General features: G+C 45.4%; 1 protein-coding gene across 1 annotated transcript in view; it reads left to right on the top strand.

The window, feature by feature from the left end:
* Positions 1 to 5,120: 5,120 nt before the first annotated feature.
* The window catches only part of LOC149327903 (beta-1,4-mannosyl-glycoprotein 4-beta-N-acetylglucosaminyltransferase-like), a 19,598-nt gene continuing 5,665 nt past the window's right edge, over positions 5,121 to 19,053 (top strand). Inside the window, exons 1-2 of the mRNA XM_089564994.1 lie at positions 5,121 to 5,127; positions 7,401 to 8,329. Of these exons, the coding sequence (XP_089421120.1) occupies positions 5,121 to 5,127; positions 7,401 to 8,329 (936 nt within the window). The remainder of the gene's footprint in view (positions 5,128 to 7,400; positions 8,330 to 19,053) is intronic.

The following is a 19,053-nucleotide window of genomic DNA, read 5'->3' as shown; positions in this document are numbered from 1 at the left end:
TGATGTTTTTGAGCTGTCCTGGCAATTCGGCAGCGGCAGTGGTGAGCTACGGACGGGCGTTTTTGACAAGTCCCTGTGCTTTTTTCCCAGGTTTGTGTGGTTCGAGTCCTGCTGCCACAAGCTTTTAAAGCCCCTGGCTATGCTGTTTTGATGCTACATGGGGGGCCGGAACCTAACGACAGTGACCTGCTTTTCTTGGACGCCCAGGAATCGGTGGCTTTCGGATCCTGCATCACAAACACTGCGCAGCGTTATCTTCGTCGACTGGCTACGCCCCCCTTTAACAGCAGTTCGGCCGCGGCAGTGGCGAGCTACGGACGGGCGTTTTGGACAAGTTCCTGTGCTCTTTTCCCAGGTTTGTGTGGTTCGAGTCCTGCTGCCACAAGCTTTGAAAGCCCCTGGCTATGCTGTTTTGATGCTACATCGGGGGCCGGAACCTAACGACAGTGACCTGCTTTTCTTGGACGCCCAGGAATCGGTGGCTTTTGGATCCTGCATCACAAACACTGCGCAGCGTTATCTTCGTCGACTGGCTACGCCCCCATTTAACAGCAGTTCGGCAGCGGCAGTGGCGAGCTACGGACGGGCGTTTTTGACAAGTCCCTGTGCTCTTTTCCCAGGTTTGTGGTACTTTTTCCACACTTTTCTTCGCTGCGTATGCTCAAACCACTGCTGCTGCCAAGCTTGCTAGATTGTTTGCGCATACCCATACCACGCAGAAAATTGTTCAGGGTTAACAGATGCGTCTACGAAGACCAGAAGTGGGAACTGCCGCAAAAATTTTGTTTGTCCGACATGCAAAAAAGCGGCTTCCCGTAGTGGCGCGGCGAATACAAAAGACGCGTCTCAGGAATTCAATGTAGCTGCCGCGTTCGCTGAACTGAGTCGCAAGCTCGACGCCCTCTTGCCACTTAAGGAACAGGTCGACAACATTGAACACTCAATTCAAACTACGTCTGATCACTTTGATGATATTCTAAATCGTCTTGACAACCAGGATAAAGAGATTGTACAGATTAAGAAAAGGCTCGAACATGTAGAAAACGCCAATAATGGTGAAGAAATACGACAGCTGCATGCTGATATAAATGACCTTGAGTTTAGGAGCAGGAAAACGAATCTGGAGATACATGGCGTGCCGGTAACTGACCAGGAAAACATCCTCCAGAAAGTCAATGAGGTGGCTAAACTAGTTGATTTAGCAGAGGTCGAGGAGAGCGATGTTGAGGCTTGTCATAGGCTCCCATCCAAGCCAAGTAAAGTGCCTGCTATTTTAGTGCGCTTTGAAAGGCAAACACTCAAAGATGAGTGGATGAAAAAGCGAGCTTTGCTCCGAGAGAAGGACAGCAATCTGTACATCTGTGACAACCTGACACGCCGAGCAAAGCTTCTTTTCTCAACAACTAAAGAATGGGCCAAAAGCAATAGCTACCGATTTGTTTGGTATTAAAACGGCAAAGTCCTCATCCGCAAGAAGGAAGGCGACAACGTGCAGGTTGTTACCGATGCACGCGATCTAGCTAACTTTGTCAACTGATAATTTCCTGTTCAGTGCAATGCCATACCACAACTTCTATCATGGCTGCAAGTGTACGTTATCTCTTACCCAGTGCTATAAGCCACACGTTGCTCCCACAGTGGCTGTGTTCGTCTGTATTGAAATGCTTCCATCTCAATGTGCGATCCTTAAACAACAAACTAGATGAGTTTCAAATTTTACTCCAGAGTTTTGGCTTTTCGTTTGACTTTGTTATGATTTCAGAATCATGGCTGAATACGAATAACTTCCATTTGCCGTCATTTTCAACGTTTTCTATGAACCGTGATTGTCGTCGAGGTGGAGGAGTGTGTATTCTTGCTAACAACCGAATTGAGTGTGACATGGTGGAAGACCTATGTTATATGTCTTCAGATGTGGAAGTTGTTTCTGTAATAACCAATAATACTGTGTTTTCTGTGTTTTATAGACCACCGAGCGGTGACATTTCTTTGTTCTTTGAATACATCGAGTCCTTTCTTACTTTTATAAGCGAACATAATTATGAGTTAGTCATAAGCGGTGATTTTAACATAGACATGTTATCCAATGCAGCAAATAGTGTCAACTTCGGTATAATTCTGCGCAGCTTCGGTTTGGCGATTACTACCAAAGAGCCGCCCCGTATAACCTCCAGTTCCGAAACACTTCTTGATCTATTTATCACCAATATCAATCCTTCATCCATAATATCTGGGGTAACTTGTTGTGATTTGAGTGACCACATGGGTATCTATTTATTCTGTCAGACTGTGAAACCCAAATTCAGAAAGCAGAATGCATCTTTTATCCAAGTCATAACAGCAGCATCCCTCGACGCTTTTCGTGCGGAGATGTGCGGTGTAAACTGGAACGATGTATATAACAAAACCAACGCGAATGACGCTTATCAAGCCTTTGCAGAAAGGTTTAACTCTATATATAACAAGCATTTCCCTCTTAAAAACAAACGAAGAGGTAGGAACGTACGGAAACCATGGATATCACTAGAGCTACTTGCGCGTATAAAACAAAAGAACAAACTGTACAGTTCTTTTGTTGCATCAAAAACATTTCTATTCTTGAGCAATTTAAGAAATACAGAAATAAGTTAAACAATGACATCCGCAATGCAAGGAGACATTATTATGAGAATTACTTTGGCTCAGTCGACCGTCCTGACATACTTTGGAAAAAGCTGCGATGCCTTGATGCCAAGTATGTCAACGCTACCATTGATAAGGTGACCCATGACGGAAAAGATTATGTAGGAGAAAACTTAGCCGAAGCATTTAACACTCATTTCACACAATATGTTCAACCTGCATCTGAACTGCACCATAGATCTATCTCTAGGTGCCCTGCACCTGTTGATGAAAGCGAAATTATACAAACATTCCATGAATTATCAAACTCCACTTCTTGTGACGTCAACAACATCCAGATTCGCCCAGTGAAATATATTATTGAATACATCTCTACTCCTCTTGCTTATATATATAACCTATGTCTAGAAACCGCAACCTTCACCTCAGATATGCAAATAGCAAAGGTGACTGTCCTGTATAAAAAGGGTAATAAGAATGACTTTGGTAATTACAGACCAATTAGTATTCTTCCAGTATTTTCTAAAGGTTTAGAAAAAATCGTGCTAATAGGAATGGAAAAATTTCTGCAATCTCATAACATAATTACTAGTTCACAGTATGGATTCAGACAGAATTAATCAACAGAGCTAGCCCTTCTTCACGAAAAGGAATATATATTAGAACATTTTGTAAACAAAATGTTAGTACTAGGCATATTTGTGGATTTCACGAAGGCGTTCGACAGGATTAGTCACAGTATTCTTTTGGAAAAGCTTGAACTATACGGGATACGAGGACAAGCTTTGCATCTCTTGAAATCTTATTTATCATCTCGAAAACAATATGTTCAGATTAGAAACTTCAAATCATCACAACGCTCAGTTAATACCGGTGTCCCTCAGGGCAGCATCCTTGGCCCTCTGCTGTTCAATCTCTACCTTAATGACATTGTAACTATTGACACTTCCGCCCGCTTTGTCATTTATGCCGATGACACTACTATCCTTATACCTGGTGATGCCTGTGACGACCTAAACATGCATGCTAATCGCATATTAAAGAATCTAGAGGAATGGTCAGACTAAAATTTTCTTGCAATAAATGTGTCAAAATCCAAAGCTGTAATTTTCCGTCCGAAGAATAAAACTTGTAGTGCAGAACTAGCTCTCTCTTATAAATCACAAGAAATTGAAATAGTAAAATCATTCAAATCACTTGGTGTTTATTTTCACGAAAATATGCTGTGGGATGACCATGTCAGTCATGTCATGTTGAAGACATCTAAGGTTATAGGTTTTCTATCACGCCACAGACATATTTTACCACAGACAGTCAAACTTCTCTTATATAATTCCCTGTTCTGTTCACACCTAAACTACTGCACATTAGTGTGGGCAACAACAACACATACTAACTTACACAAGATATTAGTACTTCAGAAAAAAGTCCTTGTGTATAGTTTATGACTTGCCCGTTTGACACACAACTCAGGATTTGGTAACTAACCTCAACATTATCACCATATTAAACCTCTATGCTTACAGACTGCTGCGCGTGTATACAGTTGTGCAAAAGCGCCATGTTGACACCATTTCCTCTATGGCTCCTTTGCATCAGTCCGATTCACCATATCCGCATCGCCACAAACCACAGTGGGTTTTACCATTCACAAGAACTAGCTACGGTCGTCAAAGAATTAATTACCAACTGCCGTATTTACAAAACCAGTTAATTGAAGCAGGCGTCAACCTCCGTGAAATCACCATCTCCTCTCTGCGTAATATGATTGTTCATTTGGTTAAGTGCTAATAACATCAACTCCTGTTTTATGAATTGCTCTCCACCCTTTTTGTTATTTGATGACTGGTCGTCTACTGTGCTGATACCCCTTTTTCGTTGCTGATACCCCCTTTTGATTTCTGTGTATTCGGTTCGGTTACAGACATTGCTTATATTGATGTTTTTGTTCATCTATGACTTGATGTTCAATTTAGTTCCTCGTTTTCTGTCACTGCCGTCTGAACAGGAGAGGAAAACTCCGTCAAGCGGATAGCCGCTTTTTTTCTCCCCTCCTCCATCAAATTGTATTTGATTTGGTGGAAATAAACCATTATTATTATTATTATTATTATTATTATTATATTATTATTATTATTATTATTATTATTATTATTATTATTATTATTATTATTATTATTATTATTATTATTATTATTATTATTATTATTATTATTATGTCTATTTGAAGGACGCCACCTTCTGGAAGGGACAATAAATATGTCAAAGCATGAAAATGAGTGTGTTACTGCCAGAAGTAGTGCATCGATCTGGAACCTTGATGATGCACTCGAGACAAAAGCTATGGAATGAGCTCCTGTAGTTTATGCTATCAAGAACAGATTAATTGAGGAGATTGATGTTTACGTCGACTACTGCTACGAGATTTGCATTTTCAGATGAGAGAATACCTAATTTCTCGTGAAGTGCGGTACAGAATTCGAAAACTGATGGTGACGATGACCGGTAAATACAGGCAGAAATTAATTTTGTATTATAGATGTCTAAGAATAAGGGATAAAGTTTCACCCAAACTTATTCACCGCGAGGTATGTTCAATTCTATGTCAATTCGTCGTTTATAAGTGAAGTGATGGGATATATGTAATGCAGCTCCACCATGCTTAGAGAACTTTTATCAAGCTCAATTAACCAAGTTTGTTGAAATTCCGATAATCGAAAATATTGGGGAACACAGAAAGTCAGTCGTAAATAGCATCACAGTTTTTTTCTGTTCTTGCATTGACATGTATTGCTGAGCAAGTGGCATCCAATATGAAGTTCTTCAGTTGATTGATCGAAAAATAGGACGACATCGGGAGAACAAAAGTAACCGAGGCATACTGGCCCAATGGTTTACATTATGTTTGACAGGTTGGACTCGTTTGTGGTGTGGTACACAGTACTGTATGTCGTTTTCTGAGCCTTAATCATGCAGTTGTTCATTCAGAGGAACTTCTACGTGTCCTCTTCAGCGACAGAACCTTAGAGAATAATGCCTTGTTTCGCGCAGTCAGGTGATTGCTGACAAAAAAGAGACTGTATACTCGCATGCCCTCACATCAATGGAGAAAAAGGTGATACGAGCATTCCGCGCTTTGCTTACAAAATTTGCTTTTTTGGTGATCGGGAAAGAGCGGGCCAGGATGTTTTTCCGATCTTTGATTTCTTGTGAACATGATGAGCCGAATTGTGGTTAGCGGTAGTCCCTGGGAATCTCTTTTTTCGCCAATGGTTTGTGTGTTAGTTACACAATCTTCGCCTTGTATGCAAGGAACGCCTTTCACTTCAATGTTATTTATTCTTGAATGCTGTTCAAGACCAGCAATCTTGCTTGTTATCTCAATGCTTCTAGACTTGAACACTTGGCTGTCAGCTGCAAGGAGGCGATTCTCGTTGCGCAACTCCTCTACATGCTGTTTCAGGGATGCCACACTGTACTCGACACTGTTCACCTGGCTCTTCGTTTGAAAATATCTATTCCTGAGTGTTGAAACTTCAATACTACCTTGTGAAAAATGTTATCTGCAATGCTATAAATCTCAGCTTCAAGTTCTGATTGTAGGTCACCCCTCCTTTTGGGCAGTTCGACGCAGTTTGGCACGTTCGATGGGGAACCAAAGTAATAAATCAATACAAATAAAGAGTGATTCCAGCAGCAGCGACAGCAGGCTACGTTAGATGGAACCAATATCGTCTGTCCCAAGGACTAACCTGTAAACGCAGAAAAATGTCTATAGATGCAGCTCCCTTCTCTGGCGCTGCTGCTGTGATGACCGCCGGCTTTCAGATCCATGTCCTTTTTAAGCAATCCCGAGTGATGTCAGTGCCGGCCAGCGGAAGCACTGTGGCGCTATCTCCAGGAAATGACGGAAGGGCACCGCCCCTCGTGTTGACGGCACATATGCTTATATCGGTGCCAAACGGTCCTGACATAGCAATCCAGGAAAGGGGACCTTCCCTGTAGCTGCAAATAGGGGAAGATGCCTTTAGCTGCTGCTCTCTTCGCTGCCACTGCTGCTGTGATTGACAGATGTATTGCAATGCCCTTGCAATCAAAACTTTGTTCATGTTTCAGTAAAAGCATTACAGGAATTCCCGCGTTCTTCAGGCGAATTGTAAATTATTCTCTTAGAAATCTGTGGCAGCTTGTAGTCGCCCGAAGAAGACGTTTCTCACGCCTAACGACGGCACTGCAAAAGAGCACTACCACTCTCAAAACGAACATGTTACCAACACTTTGTTTGCACACAACACAAGTAAATGTAAGCATCTGGGTGAAGAGCAACGAGCGCATTCAAAATATTGCCTTTCAATTGCGAGCCAGCGAATAATACGCACTTTCGGCTTGACACATTCCTGCCCTTTCCTCTGCCGTCAGGCCCACACTGTCGTAACTTTCTGCTTTTTTTGCACTGCTCTTATCCACGAGTCCAGTTACAAACAGCTGTGGAGCGCTGGTCAACAGCTGTATGTGCTGTGAGCCGCGTATGCGTTTTACCAAAGAACAGTGAAAAAATACTCCTCTGTGCGACGGCGTTAGGGCAACCAGATCCACTTCCATGATCTTTTCAGCGAAACTATGGAAGCTGCTATTTTTGCTGTGTATAACTGGTTTCATTGCTGGCGCAGTTTTGTGGTACTCAGTTCACAGGAACGTCGCGTGGCGAACCGATTACTTGCAGGAAAAAATACTTTTGGAGACCCACTTGAGGCCTAAGGCCTTTCCAAAACATTCAGCGATCCGTGCGAACGAGAATGCTTCTAAAGGATCGTACGTACACTGGAATTCACGGAACTCTCAACCACTGCGCAAGAACAGTTCTACCCATGTCAACTTGCCCAACTGTTTCCAAGAAGGTACGGTGCCGGGACTTGCAAAAAAGAAGTGTGTCTGCCGCAAGGGTTGGAATGGTGACGAGTGTTCCGTTCCAGACCCTGTGTGGTCAACTAAATGGTTTCAAGTGTGGTACTCCCAGGGGCTCATCAAGCGTCGCTCCAGACCACGTGTCATCATCAACGGCCTAGTTTTCAACCACGAACTGGACCTGCTAGAAATTCGAGTGAAGGAGCTGGGTGACGCTGTCGACTACTACGTTGTCTGCGAGTCCAACTTCACATTCTTCGGAACCGTCAAGCCTCTGCACCTGCGGTCAAACCTGAGCGCCGGATTTCTGGCCGAACACGCGCACAAGATCTTGCCACTGACAGTGGGCGAGTTCAATGACGGCGACGAAAATCCGTGGGCGCCCGAGAACTACTTTCGTAGGTCCATCTGGCGCAGAGGTCAGCGCATGCTAAACCACTTGCTGCGGGACGACGATCTTTTCATGATAGCCGATGCCGATGAAATACCAAGCCGTGACGTGCTACTCTTCTTGAAACACCATGACGGCTACGGGGAGCCGGTGGCTGTGAGTCTGCGCTGGTTCCTGTACGGCTTCTTTTGGGAAAAAGGAAAGCCAGTCGTCGTGGGCGGCGCTTGCACAGTGGCCTTTCTCCGCAACGTGTACGGAAACGAGCTTCTGCGCCTCCGCAGAATGGAGAACTATGCCAACAGGAATCTTTCGAACACTGGAACACAGCAGCAGCGGTGGACGATTCAAGGAACGCCGCCCCGTCACGCCGGTTGGCACTGCTCCTGGTGTTTCGATACTCACGGTATACAGGTGAGTATGCTGTACCTGCAGGTGTACTGGTGAGTAATGTTCTATGCTATATTCAGCAATTGCACTTCTAAGTTGCGCTGATTTTCGTCCATTTTGCGACGTCGATGAAGGCTTACTCTTTGCAAATAAGCGAAAAGCAGAAAGTTTCTTACGCGACAGCACAAGCCTAGGGCTACTTTTTTAAGCCTTCTCTACAAAAAAAAGGGAATGCAAAGGAAGGCTAGAAAAATTCCTTTTGTGGTTTTGTTCAACGCATAAAGGAACTGTAAAACGAGCGACGGACCTCCTGTTGTTACAAAAGGATTTAAGAGAGCTATAGAGACCATTAGGTACTTTTTAATAACGAAATTATAAATAGACTTTAGAGTTCACCGGAAAGGTTCAGTGTCATAAAAATACTTAGATACGGAGGTGTTCTTGTTTTTCTTTAGTGCAGTAATGCTTCCCAAAATTATCGCAAATATTATCGACTTCCCGTTAGCTGTTTCATCTGCTTCCATTGATGCTTGAAGTGCAGATTAGCAGACCTATTCGCTTCCTATATTAGGATCTGTGGGTTTTTGAATTTTAGGGATAAATACGTTCTCCCCGTTTAACCACGGCTGGCACGCTCCAAACGGCGCGGAACCCATCCCGTGGTCGCGTACGCTACCGAGCCCACGCCGACCACGGCGGGCCTTTCTCTGAGGGAACACAGCAACGACACATTGGCTGACACAAACAGGAATGCATTGATACAACAACAATAACGCCAGCTTGCAACAAAATACGCTGAGGAATCGAGGACGTCCGACTCACCAGCATGGTTACGAGCGAATGTTCGTCCACGCTAGGGCAAGCAGAATCTCCGCGGCCAGACAGGACGAGGTGCGGGTTAACGTTCCTCCTCAAGAGGCTTCGCGCTAGCCGGCGAAGAGCGGAGCCTCGCGCCAAACGTCACTGCGCTTCACGGTTCCCGAGCCAAAGAGAACCGTCTCTCTCCCTCGCGCGCGCAGCAGACACGCCATCCGTGGCGCTCGTATCACTGCGACGCCAGCACCCTCAACAGTTGATTAAAGTAACACAACTAAGGAGGGTGCATTGCGGCGCAGCGAACCACCTGGGACGAGTTGAGGGTGCACTACGGAGAAGCGAACCACAAGGGACGAGCAATTCGCATCTCCACATTCCCGCAACCTTAAATAGAACCAAGCGCCTGCAAGTACATGCTATGGAGGAGCCTCCTGGTCTTCACGAGCTTGAGGCCGGTCCTGCAGCGGAGGTCACAGGGACAGCGTCCATGCAACACTTCCGCGGTATTCCGAAGGCGGCGTGAAGGTCTCGGCTGGGACGACTCGCATGGCCCGTGTACTCCGTGTCGGCAGGCCCGCGAAGAGAAGGCCGGTTGCGAACTGCAGGCCAGGGCTCTGCAGTTGTCGCCAGGGTAACAGCTGCTGGAGGTGACTGCTGACTGGTCTCGCCATGGCTGCCCGGGATCGATGCTCCAAACAGGACAGAGGCAGCTCCGTCGCCGCAGGCGGCAGCGAGACGATGTGCACAGGACAGCAAGCCTGGGTGGCTCCACTGGATCTGCAAGATTTCCGAAACACACTCCGCATGCCTATAACGTAGGTCTCGGGAGGGGAAACAGCGTCCGTAAAGGCCTCGTGGCTCAATGCTCTACCCGCTAGCAACACGTGTCGGGCGGCTGTGTAAACGCTTAGTTCGAGTGAACAAAGCCCTTTCTTGAGTTTACCGAGACTGCTCGGTTCGTGCGAGGCTATAAAAAACGAGCGGGGAGCGCAGTGCGCCCCCCCCCCCCCCCTCTCAGCACACCGGGCCGGTGGTCGTGTCTTTTCCAACATGGTGCAGGCAGCTGTGAAAAGCCTCACTACCATTGTTACGACGACCCCCAACAAAAGAAACACCCGAAATTGGTTACGTGCGCGGATCCGCGAGGAGACAACACCTTTGTTGGGTGGTCCTACCCTACTCTCTGCACGAAGCAGCTTCTGAGCGGTCGGCGCCCGCCGTATCGGACGGTGTCGGAGCGCCCTGTGCCGAGCTGCATTACCAATGAGCTCGCAGCGGTACCCGTGGCCCCAGGCTATCAGAAAGAGTAGAGAAAATATGTAAAGAAAACTCGGACCACCCACGCGGCTTCCGTACTCACTCGCTTCGGGATAAGCAACTGCGCGGGCACTATACCTCGAGCTCCTTCGATGCGGACCACGTGGTTCTCGTGTTGAAGATACTCCTGAAAAGAAAAACTGAAAGAAAACTGCGCTGAGCATGTAGCAAAGGTCAAACTTGATGCAGCAAAATACACCTCGCACTCAAGAAAGCATGCCGCAGATCCTAGCAATCAAAATTCACGCTAGGCCAAGCACTTGTCATGTGCGAACAAAGCTTTCTTCGAACCGAACAGAGTCGTCTAATGTTCCAAGAGCAGATGTGGGAATAATGTGGGTGCCAGATGTGTTAATAGTTGGAGAGATAAATACGTTCTCCCCGTTTAACCGCGGCTGGCATGCTCAGAACCGCGCGGACCACACCCCGTGGTTGCGTACGCTACCGAGCGTACGCCGTCCACGGCGGCCCTTGCTCTGAGGGAACAAAGGAACGACACACTGCGTGACACAAACAGGCATGTATTGATAAAACAACAATAACGCTACCCAGCAACAAATACGCTGAGTGATCGAGGACGTCCGATTCACCGGCACGGTTACGACGGAATGTTCGCCCACGCTAGGGCAAGGGGAAACACCGCATCCGGACAGGACGAGGTGCGGATAAACGTTCCTCCCCACGAGTCTTCGCGCAAGCCGGCGTAGAGCGGAGCCTCGCGCAGAATGTCAGCGTGCTTCCCGTTCCCGAGCCAAAGAGAACCGTCTCTCCCCCGCACGCGCGCAGCCAACACGCCATCTGTGGCGCTCATGTCGCTGCGACGCCAGCGCAATTCCCTGTTGGTTAAAGTAACACAACTGAGGAGAGTGCATTGCGGGGAAGCGATCCACAGGGGACTAGTAAAGCTCGTCCCCACAAATGCTAGGTTTTTGAAGGGAAGTCTTCTGGATGTATGATCCGCGGGCAACAAACCTCAGCTTGAGCTCAGCTCGGCACATTACGAACTTGCGTTAAGTTGAGTTGTTAACCTGTGAATCATAAATGCATTCCCGCTTCGCAAGCCATGCAAAGCAGTTTTCATGAAAGGATAGTTGAATTGGAGGTAGCAGGTGCATCGGGGGTCAGTTTTAATCTCGATGAATAATGAATTATATAGAAAAGTGAAAAATAACAAGACTGTCCATGGCTCATGTGGACGGTAAACACAGAGACCCTTACAGCACAGGCTACCGCACAAGGTGAAGCAGATATTATAAGCACACAGCTCACACAAAGTTATCGAGGCTGTGTAAGATCACTGAGTTGTATGGGAAACACCACTGTTTCAAGAACCACAAGACTCCTTTTGTATCCGGCAAAGCCAGAATGGTGCGCCATATACCTTTATGCTGCGGGAAATGTTACATGGAAGGGAAGGACCAGTGCCTATATTGCCGGCTTCGTGAGCCCAAAAATTACGTTGACAACCTGCGCGAAAAGCAGTTTACAGTACTAGAGTGCGGTGAGGGTCTAGCGGGTACGACATTATAAAAAACGAAAACTGTGCAAAGAAAGACGGGACAAGACAGCAGAAGCACAGAGAACGGGCGCAGACTAACAACCGGCTGATCGCTCAATGTCACTTTGCTTTAACAACGAAGTTGAGGCTGTGGCTGACAAAACTTTATTGCGCATAAGCGTAGGGGACTAACGCATGTTAGCTCGCGTGCCGCAAGCCGTTGGGATCTTTGGCGACGCCGGCCCAATCGACGGCCTTGGACTGAATGTCGGGGTCACCACTGGACCTGAGCTTGCCACATGCTTCTTAGAAGGGATGAGACAAGAGTCCTGGGAGAGCCTTACTGATTTGGCTCGCCCAGATCATATGGTCAAAGTTATCTTTCTCGCCACAAAAGCGGCAGGAGGGGTTTATATCTTTATTTATGGATTTAGATATGTAGTTTGGGTTGGGCAGCGTCCCCGTCTGCAGTTGTCTCCGCATCACCTGTTGTCTGGTCAGTGTGTATGTGCACCAACCATACAAAGTGAAAAAAAAAAACGTAACCATTTCGCAAGCCCCAGAAATTCCAGCTCTTTGGGGTACAGGCGGAGGGACGTCACGCTAACACTAACCCCACCAATAAGTTTGCGCCTTGCATATGCAAAGTAATCTCTTAGTTTCCGCCCAGCTGTGGCACGGTGTATGTCGGGCAAACGGATGGTGCATGAAAACAATATTAATACAGCCTGCTAATTCCTTCGATGATACACTGGTGGAGAATCTCGCTAAGCATTGTAAGTCCTGCAAACGCGATGATTAGAAATCTCGATATTAGGGCCGGACAAACGTGTTAGAGAGGCGTCCATCCAACTCTACCGCAAGGAGCTGGAATATCTTGTGTTGGCGAGTTTGTTGCGTTTTTTTTTGCTTCACGCTGTTCTTGCGCGTGCAGTTTTTTGTTGAACGGAGGAGGCGTTGGTGAATCAACTAGTTTTAGTGTTAGCTCCTCCTTTGTGCTTTTTTTCTCTTGTCTCGTCGTTTTTTGTGCAGTTGTTTTTTATAAAGTTTACTTTACATTTCAGCCACAGCAAAATAGCATGGGTCGTTGTTGAGAATGACGGCGATAAGCGGCTCAAGACAGGATTAGACCCCATGTAAGACTATGGAAACCGAATCCATCAAACAACAGGGAAAATTTGCACAAAGAAGGCAAAAAAAACTCGCGTTCGTCTAGACATTGTAAACACGTGCAAGTTTGACTGCTGGAAATTCAAGATAAGTTTTTACTCCTGTCTGAGATTTAATATCAGAAATGTTTAGTCTTTCCAGCGTTTTGGTTTCATAGATTTGCGTATTGGCGACTGAAAGTACGTGTACAGCGTACCTTCATCCCAAACTGGTTCTCATTGATGTTTCTTCATTCGCACTGTAGTTTTACATTCATTCTGAATGTTTTTGCATTACATTTGACCATCGACTTCAACAAAACTCTAATGCTCTTTATGAGGGCTTTCTCTTTCTGAATAAAGTGCAACTGGGATTCAGCGCAGTCTGCACCTCCATCATTCCTTAACGTTGTGCGCTGCCAGAGCCTACCGAAATAATAAGAATACTCGTTAAAATGATTGTAAGGCCACAGGCTCTTTTCGTTTTTTTTTCGAGTTGTTGCTCAATTCTACAGGACATTTTTCGCCAAATTCACTACAAGAAATACTACAGTTTAATGATTAGAAGAAAGTGCCATGTGCTTCAAAATTATTATCTCTACTTACGTTACTCTCACAAAACAAAACCTTGCCAGTACTCAGCGACCATTTTGTCAAATGTGTTCGTGACAAAATTCCTCCCTGAGTTGTATACAGCACATGCATGCGCCCAGGCTTGTTTCAATAGTATTGTTGCCATCGTTGTGAATACAAATTTTTTAATAAGAAAATTAAACAAAAACGGCAGTCGGATAGAGTTGTATAAAGTCTGCTGCAATACCTGGCACGCCAAATCTCTGTACACTGCTTCAAATTAGCCTTCCTTTCCTTACTTATCAGTGGTTAGCACCGCATCGCAAATGCAGTGAAAATGACTGTTTCCTGCTCTTCCTGCTCTACATGTACGATTTGGCTTAGGGAAGTAGATGTTTTTCCTTCCCACCTCAATAATGAAGGCAATATTTTAATAAATTACAGTTTCGTGCCAACGCGTTTGTGAAGCAGATAATGTTCTTGACGAGTACAACGAAGATTTTTGATCTGGTGAGCAGAGCCCAAACTACCAGCTTTTTTATGTGACTGCGGAAAAAATTGAGACAATAGCTTTTTTGCGTAGTGCGCGTCTACTGGTTTCTTTGGCTGAAACGAGAGGAAGCAAAACAACGCAATAATTAAACCATGAGCAGAGAACGGTCAGATATAATTTACCAATCTCGGAATGAATATGAAAGCCTTTTCTGCCTCTCCTATTGAAAGAAGGCTGCAGAAGGTTTCGTGCTTCAAAATGAACTGTTGCATTCCTTTGCAAAAGAGTCGCCATCGCCGCATACTTCGCCTTCAGCTTGAACATTTAGGTGGTCTTATTTGTAAAGACAACTGTTCGGTAACAGTTGTGCAGCCTTGTGTGATACATTTCAGAATGCTTATAAACTACAAGCATGAAGCATGGCGTGAAAGGTTATCTCTAAGAACATGTTTTCGTGAAATATACACGCAAACATATGCTAGTAAAATAAGCCCTAATTTACTGGAATATACAGTTTGGATGTGCTGAAGAGTGACAGACAGCATGCTGCCTCCTCTGGTGGCCTGCACCAGTACGTCTTGGGCAGCTACACACGAAAAATGTGCTGTCGTTTCATATCTGCCAGGAGGCCTTAGGAAGCAATCACCACCCGAAGTGCTCTACTGTGAAGCAAAGAACTGAAATTTAGGATCCAACGTTATCGTATAGGTTACTTTACTCACATATTAAATTCTATGGTCTCAATCAGTTCAACATCATATATGCCAAAATTTACTTTGAAATTGATTGAAAATGATGAGGTCACCTGACTATTTCCTAAACACACTGCGTTCATACAGCGCATTATGGACACGAAAGGCATTTCAGCAAAATTCTGCAAGGATATCGTAAAACAAAAAAAACACACCCCAGAAAAAAACATTACATCAGAAGTCTACAGGAATACCGTGATTCCAAATAAAACCAGACTGTAAAAACACACCCTTGCTACTAGTCAAAGTAATTGAAAAAAAGAAAATACCACGAATGTGTTTGCTTGACAAAACAAAGATGACCAGAATGAAGGTTATCGCCTGGAACGCAGCAGTAATTATAATGGCACCGCAGTTCCAACAAGCATAGTTGAGTTTATATGCAAGTAAGAAAAATTCATCTGCTTTCGGAAAGCATGCAGAGAAGAACAGTCTTCCATAATGCCCAATAAATCAGGATAAAAATTTAGCAGGTTAAGAATAAGCCAACTTAATAATTGCTTCCCATAGCTAGTCCTACAAGTAGATTTTATAAAAGCAGTTTGCCTAAATTTGTAGTGCGGCTCATGCTTCGTACACTTCGATATGAAAAGTTGTGGATCGCTTTTAAAATATAAAAAGGCAGTCTGCAAACGCAACTTATAGAAGGATTGAATGTCCAAGATTCCATCTTATAACCATGTTGAGTCATGCACCGGTATGTTTCAATGGTTCGGACACCTTTATTCTGTAATAAATATAGGCTTTCCAGTTTCGCCTACCAGCAGTGCCTCATACAACTCAACAGTAATGAAGCCGCGATTGAACGGTATTGAAATAGAGCTCGTAAATAACAAGGTAACAGTAGACGGAACCTGTTAAGCACATCAATGCATTGTGCAACATTGCGTTTAATAAAGTGAACATGACAAGACCAGCGAAGGCTTTCGAGAAATAGGACGCCTAAACATTAGATAATCTCAAACTCGTTCTAGCGGTCGCGATTGAAATATCACTCCATTACTCATATAAACTGGTCTGTAAAAACAACTAAAAATAATGTAGTTTGTTTTGCCAGCAGTTAACGTAAGCTCATTTGCAACAAGCCAGTCAGGTAGATTTTTAGGCCATAAATTTACACGAGCAATTAAGGAACCTAAATTATCTGCAGAAAAAAATACACTATTTTCGTCAGAATAAAGGATAACGGCGACGAGCGTAACTAGGTACCACTGGGCCCTTAGAAGATGTTACCTTAGGAGTGCCTCGGCTCTCTCCTGACAAGTTTTCAACTGCGACGTGCGCCACCTGCCCTTTCCATTCCTCTATGTCTTCTGCATTTGAATGAGGCTCCCTTTGACGTAAAACCATGAATAAAACTATGATTTAACTTGCCTACCCAATACACACCGTCGTAGGGAAGCGGACAGTGCGTCCCATCAACTGCAAGCTCCATACCCTCTTCCTGCGCTGAAATTATCCGCAGTAGACGCCGTATTGCCAAAACGAAATTTATCCGCTGCTCCATGCGTGCTTTCATTGCTCTGCGTGGATCCAACCTTCCCGGCGATTTAACTCGCCGTCACGTGGTGGCGTTCAGGACGCTTGCGGTCAGGGCCTGCTGCACATCACAGAACCGCCTTCTGAACTGCCCCTCCTAACCCGCTTCTGCTACAGAGACGACGTTGGCTCATTTTATGCTAACTTGCCCAGGACTTCGGGAGGCAAGAAGCGACACTTCTGCATTCAGGGTTGCTATCGAGCAGACCACCAGACACTCGAATCAGGACCGATGGGCCCCCGATGCCGGGCCATGTTGGCATTTGTAGCCGACACCGGCTTGCACATGTATACTGGCTTGCACAATTATGTATATTGTATATATCGCCACCAGGTCGAAATATATACCTCTCTTATGCTCAAGACCATATTTGCGCAATAAAAAAAAATTTACTTACTTCCATAACAGCGTCTCGAGCCCAAAGACGACTGGCGGACCGGAGGTAACGCCTACATATGGCGGAAAAGGACAAGTTTCACATGCGTAACCAGATATATCGCCGCTAATCCTGACCCGGAAAAAGAAACCTGACGTCACTTGTGGGAGGAATTGGCGCAGCGTATCGCATATGACTCACCCGAACTTGGTGAGGAGGCAGGACGCTGGCTAGCGGTGGTGCCGCAACCAGACCGGATGTGCCTGTGATGGGCATTTTGCTTTGCCACCTGCTTTGCATCGTCACATTGACGTTATGACCAAATTAAAAGGGAAATAGCGCGGATTGTTAGAGAACAGAACCCTTTTTTGCACTTTTTACAAATAAAGCTCATTTTTGCTGCTACTTGTGTCGGGGGGGGGGCTAAAGTGCACTGCACTGCGGCTTACGGTATAGGACGCTGTTGAGCCCTTTTTCTACCTCAAGGGCAAAGTTGCGATAATACTCAAATCTGTCCAAGCGCTCCACACGCCGAGCATCCTGGCCCGCGTGTCACCATAAATTAGGGGCGGCGGCAAACATAGCTTCGACCTGGTCGAGTAGCGCTTGCTACCCGCAGACATCGTTGGAAGCCAGCTTCAAAACAGACGTTCCAAATACCGGTTGGCTTCGAGCTGGGGCCTAGCGCCAGCTGCACGTCAGTGCTGACAGACTTAGAGTGCGGGGTCCGGGCTGCGAGGCGTAAGCCGCGACTATCTGACAGGAACGCTGTGTTAGCAGAGTGTGTGACGATGCTGTCGAGAACGTAGGTGAGCTTTATTTTCGGTCGGCGACTGCCACGTCTCAGTTGTAACAAAAATTTGGAGGCGACACAAACTCCGCGTTAGAGGCGTGAGACGATGTTTTCAATATGTTAACGCCCATATATGGCAAATTGGTCACTCTGGACTTCGCATTCATAGGTCCCTGGGAGTCTTTATACCACTCCTGACACAATGGTTAAGCGATGGCCCTTAGAAGGAAGATGCTGGCGTCGATGCGGCTTGTGCCAGTAAGGTCACTCCTGCCGGTTTGAGTTCTCGCGGCCCATTATAAATTTAACTGACCCCTGCCATGGTGGTTATTTTGCTCACAATCCGGTGGGCAGGTTGTGATGACGTCACAAGGTCACGCAACCTAGGTGGCCCACCTCGGTTGCTATTCCAGGGATTTTATGCTCGCAATGCCAGCGCCGACGACGACGCCATATTTTCTGAGCAACGAGAGCCCTAACGTTATAGTTTTAAATTGTAAATACCCTGGATAAAATTCTTTCTTCCCTGCCCGTCACTGGCCTCCTCTTTTCTCCTCCGAAAACTGCCACGCTGCCTGCTTGAACCCTAAAAGCTCCCGCCTACTCATTCAACGCCCACGGTTAACAACGCGTGAGCAGAGAAGACGGGTGGTACCGGAGGCACAGTCCTACGTAATTCTTCCCGCGCGTTGTTCTGCTTTCGAGAGTAGCAGTGCATAGTAATGAAAGCAATTTTGAAAGCAAATAATGAGTTTTTCTTCGAAATTACTGTCGGATGGCGATTAATTACATTACTAAATTACTAGACCATAAAAATAATTCGATACTTTACAAAAACTTTGAAAATTCAATTAGTCTACTTTGAATAAACTAAACTAAATTAATTCCACGTACGTTGCGGCCTACTTGCTAGATAATCTCTCTTTTAGTAATTAGGTGCCTTGTCTTTGTCTACGGGAAAGAGAAGTTATGAGCGCTGACTCTCTGCTTAGGTCTTATCTTTATGGCTGCTTGCAGATGCCTCTTCTGAGAGAAACAAAAGAACGCAGTACCAAGTACAGTTTTGCAGGCGAGTCGAAGAGTTGAAGCAAATGATGATGTGTAGGCACGCTGCAGAGCTAGAAACCTAGGTGGCTTAAACTTGAACCACTAGTTTCTTGCATGAGCAAAAAAGAGAACACATTTTTTATGACGCACTTCACGAATGTCGTAATTGTTGACCTAATTTTTCAGTGAAGGGCCCACATGTCATGAGCTTTTCTTGCTCATGACATGTGTCAGCATGACAGCAAAACATGAACTCTGTGTTGCTGATTTGTAGTTTTTTGTTTTTGTTCTCTTTTCTCGTTCTTTTTCTTTTTCGTCCAGGTTTTCATGAATTGTTGAAATTTGTAATACTCAGTGCAGTGAACAGTATGTAGTGCTGTAATGTATTTTTTTTC

The sequence above is a fragment of the Amblyomma mixtum genome, chromosome 10 (assembly GCF_055824585.1).
Source record: "Amblyomma mixtum isolate Tamu chromosome 10, ASM5582458v1, whole genome shotgun sequence".
Taxonomy (NCBI): domain Eukaryota; kingdom Metazoa; phylum Arthropoda; class Arachnida; order Ixodida; family Ixodidae; genus Amblyomma; species Amblyomma mixtum.
The sequence above is the reverse complement of the archived record's forward strand: the minus strand, read 5'-3'. Positions and strand labels throughout refer to the sequence as shown.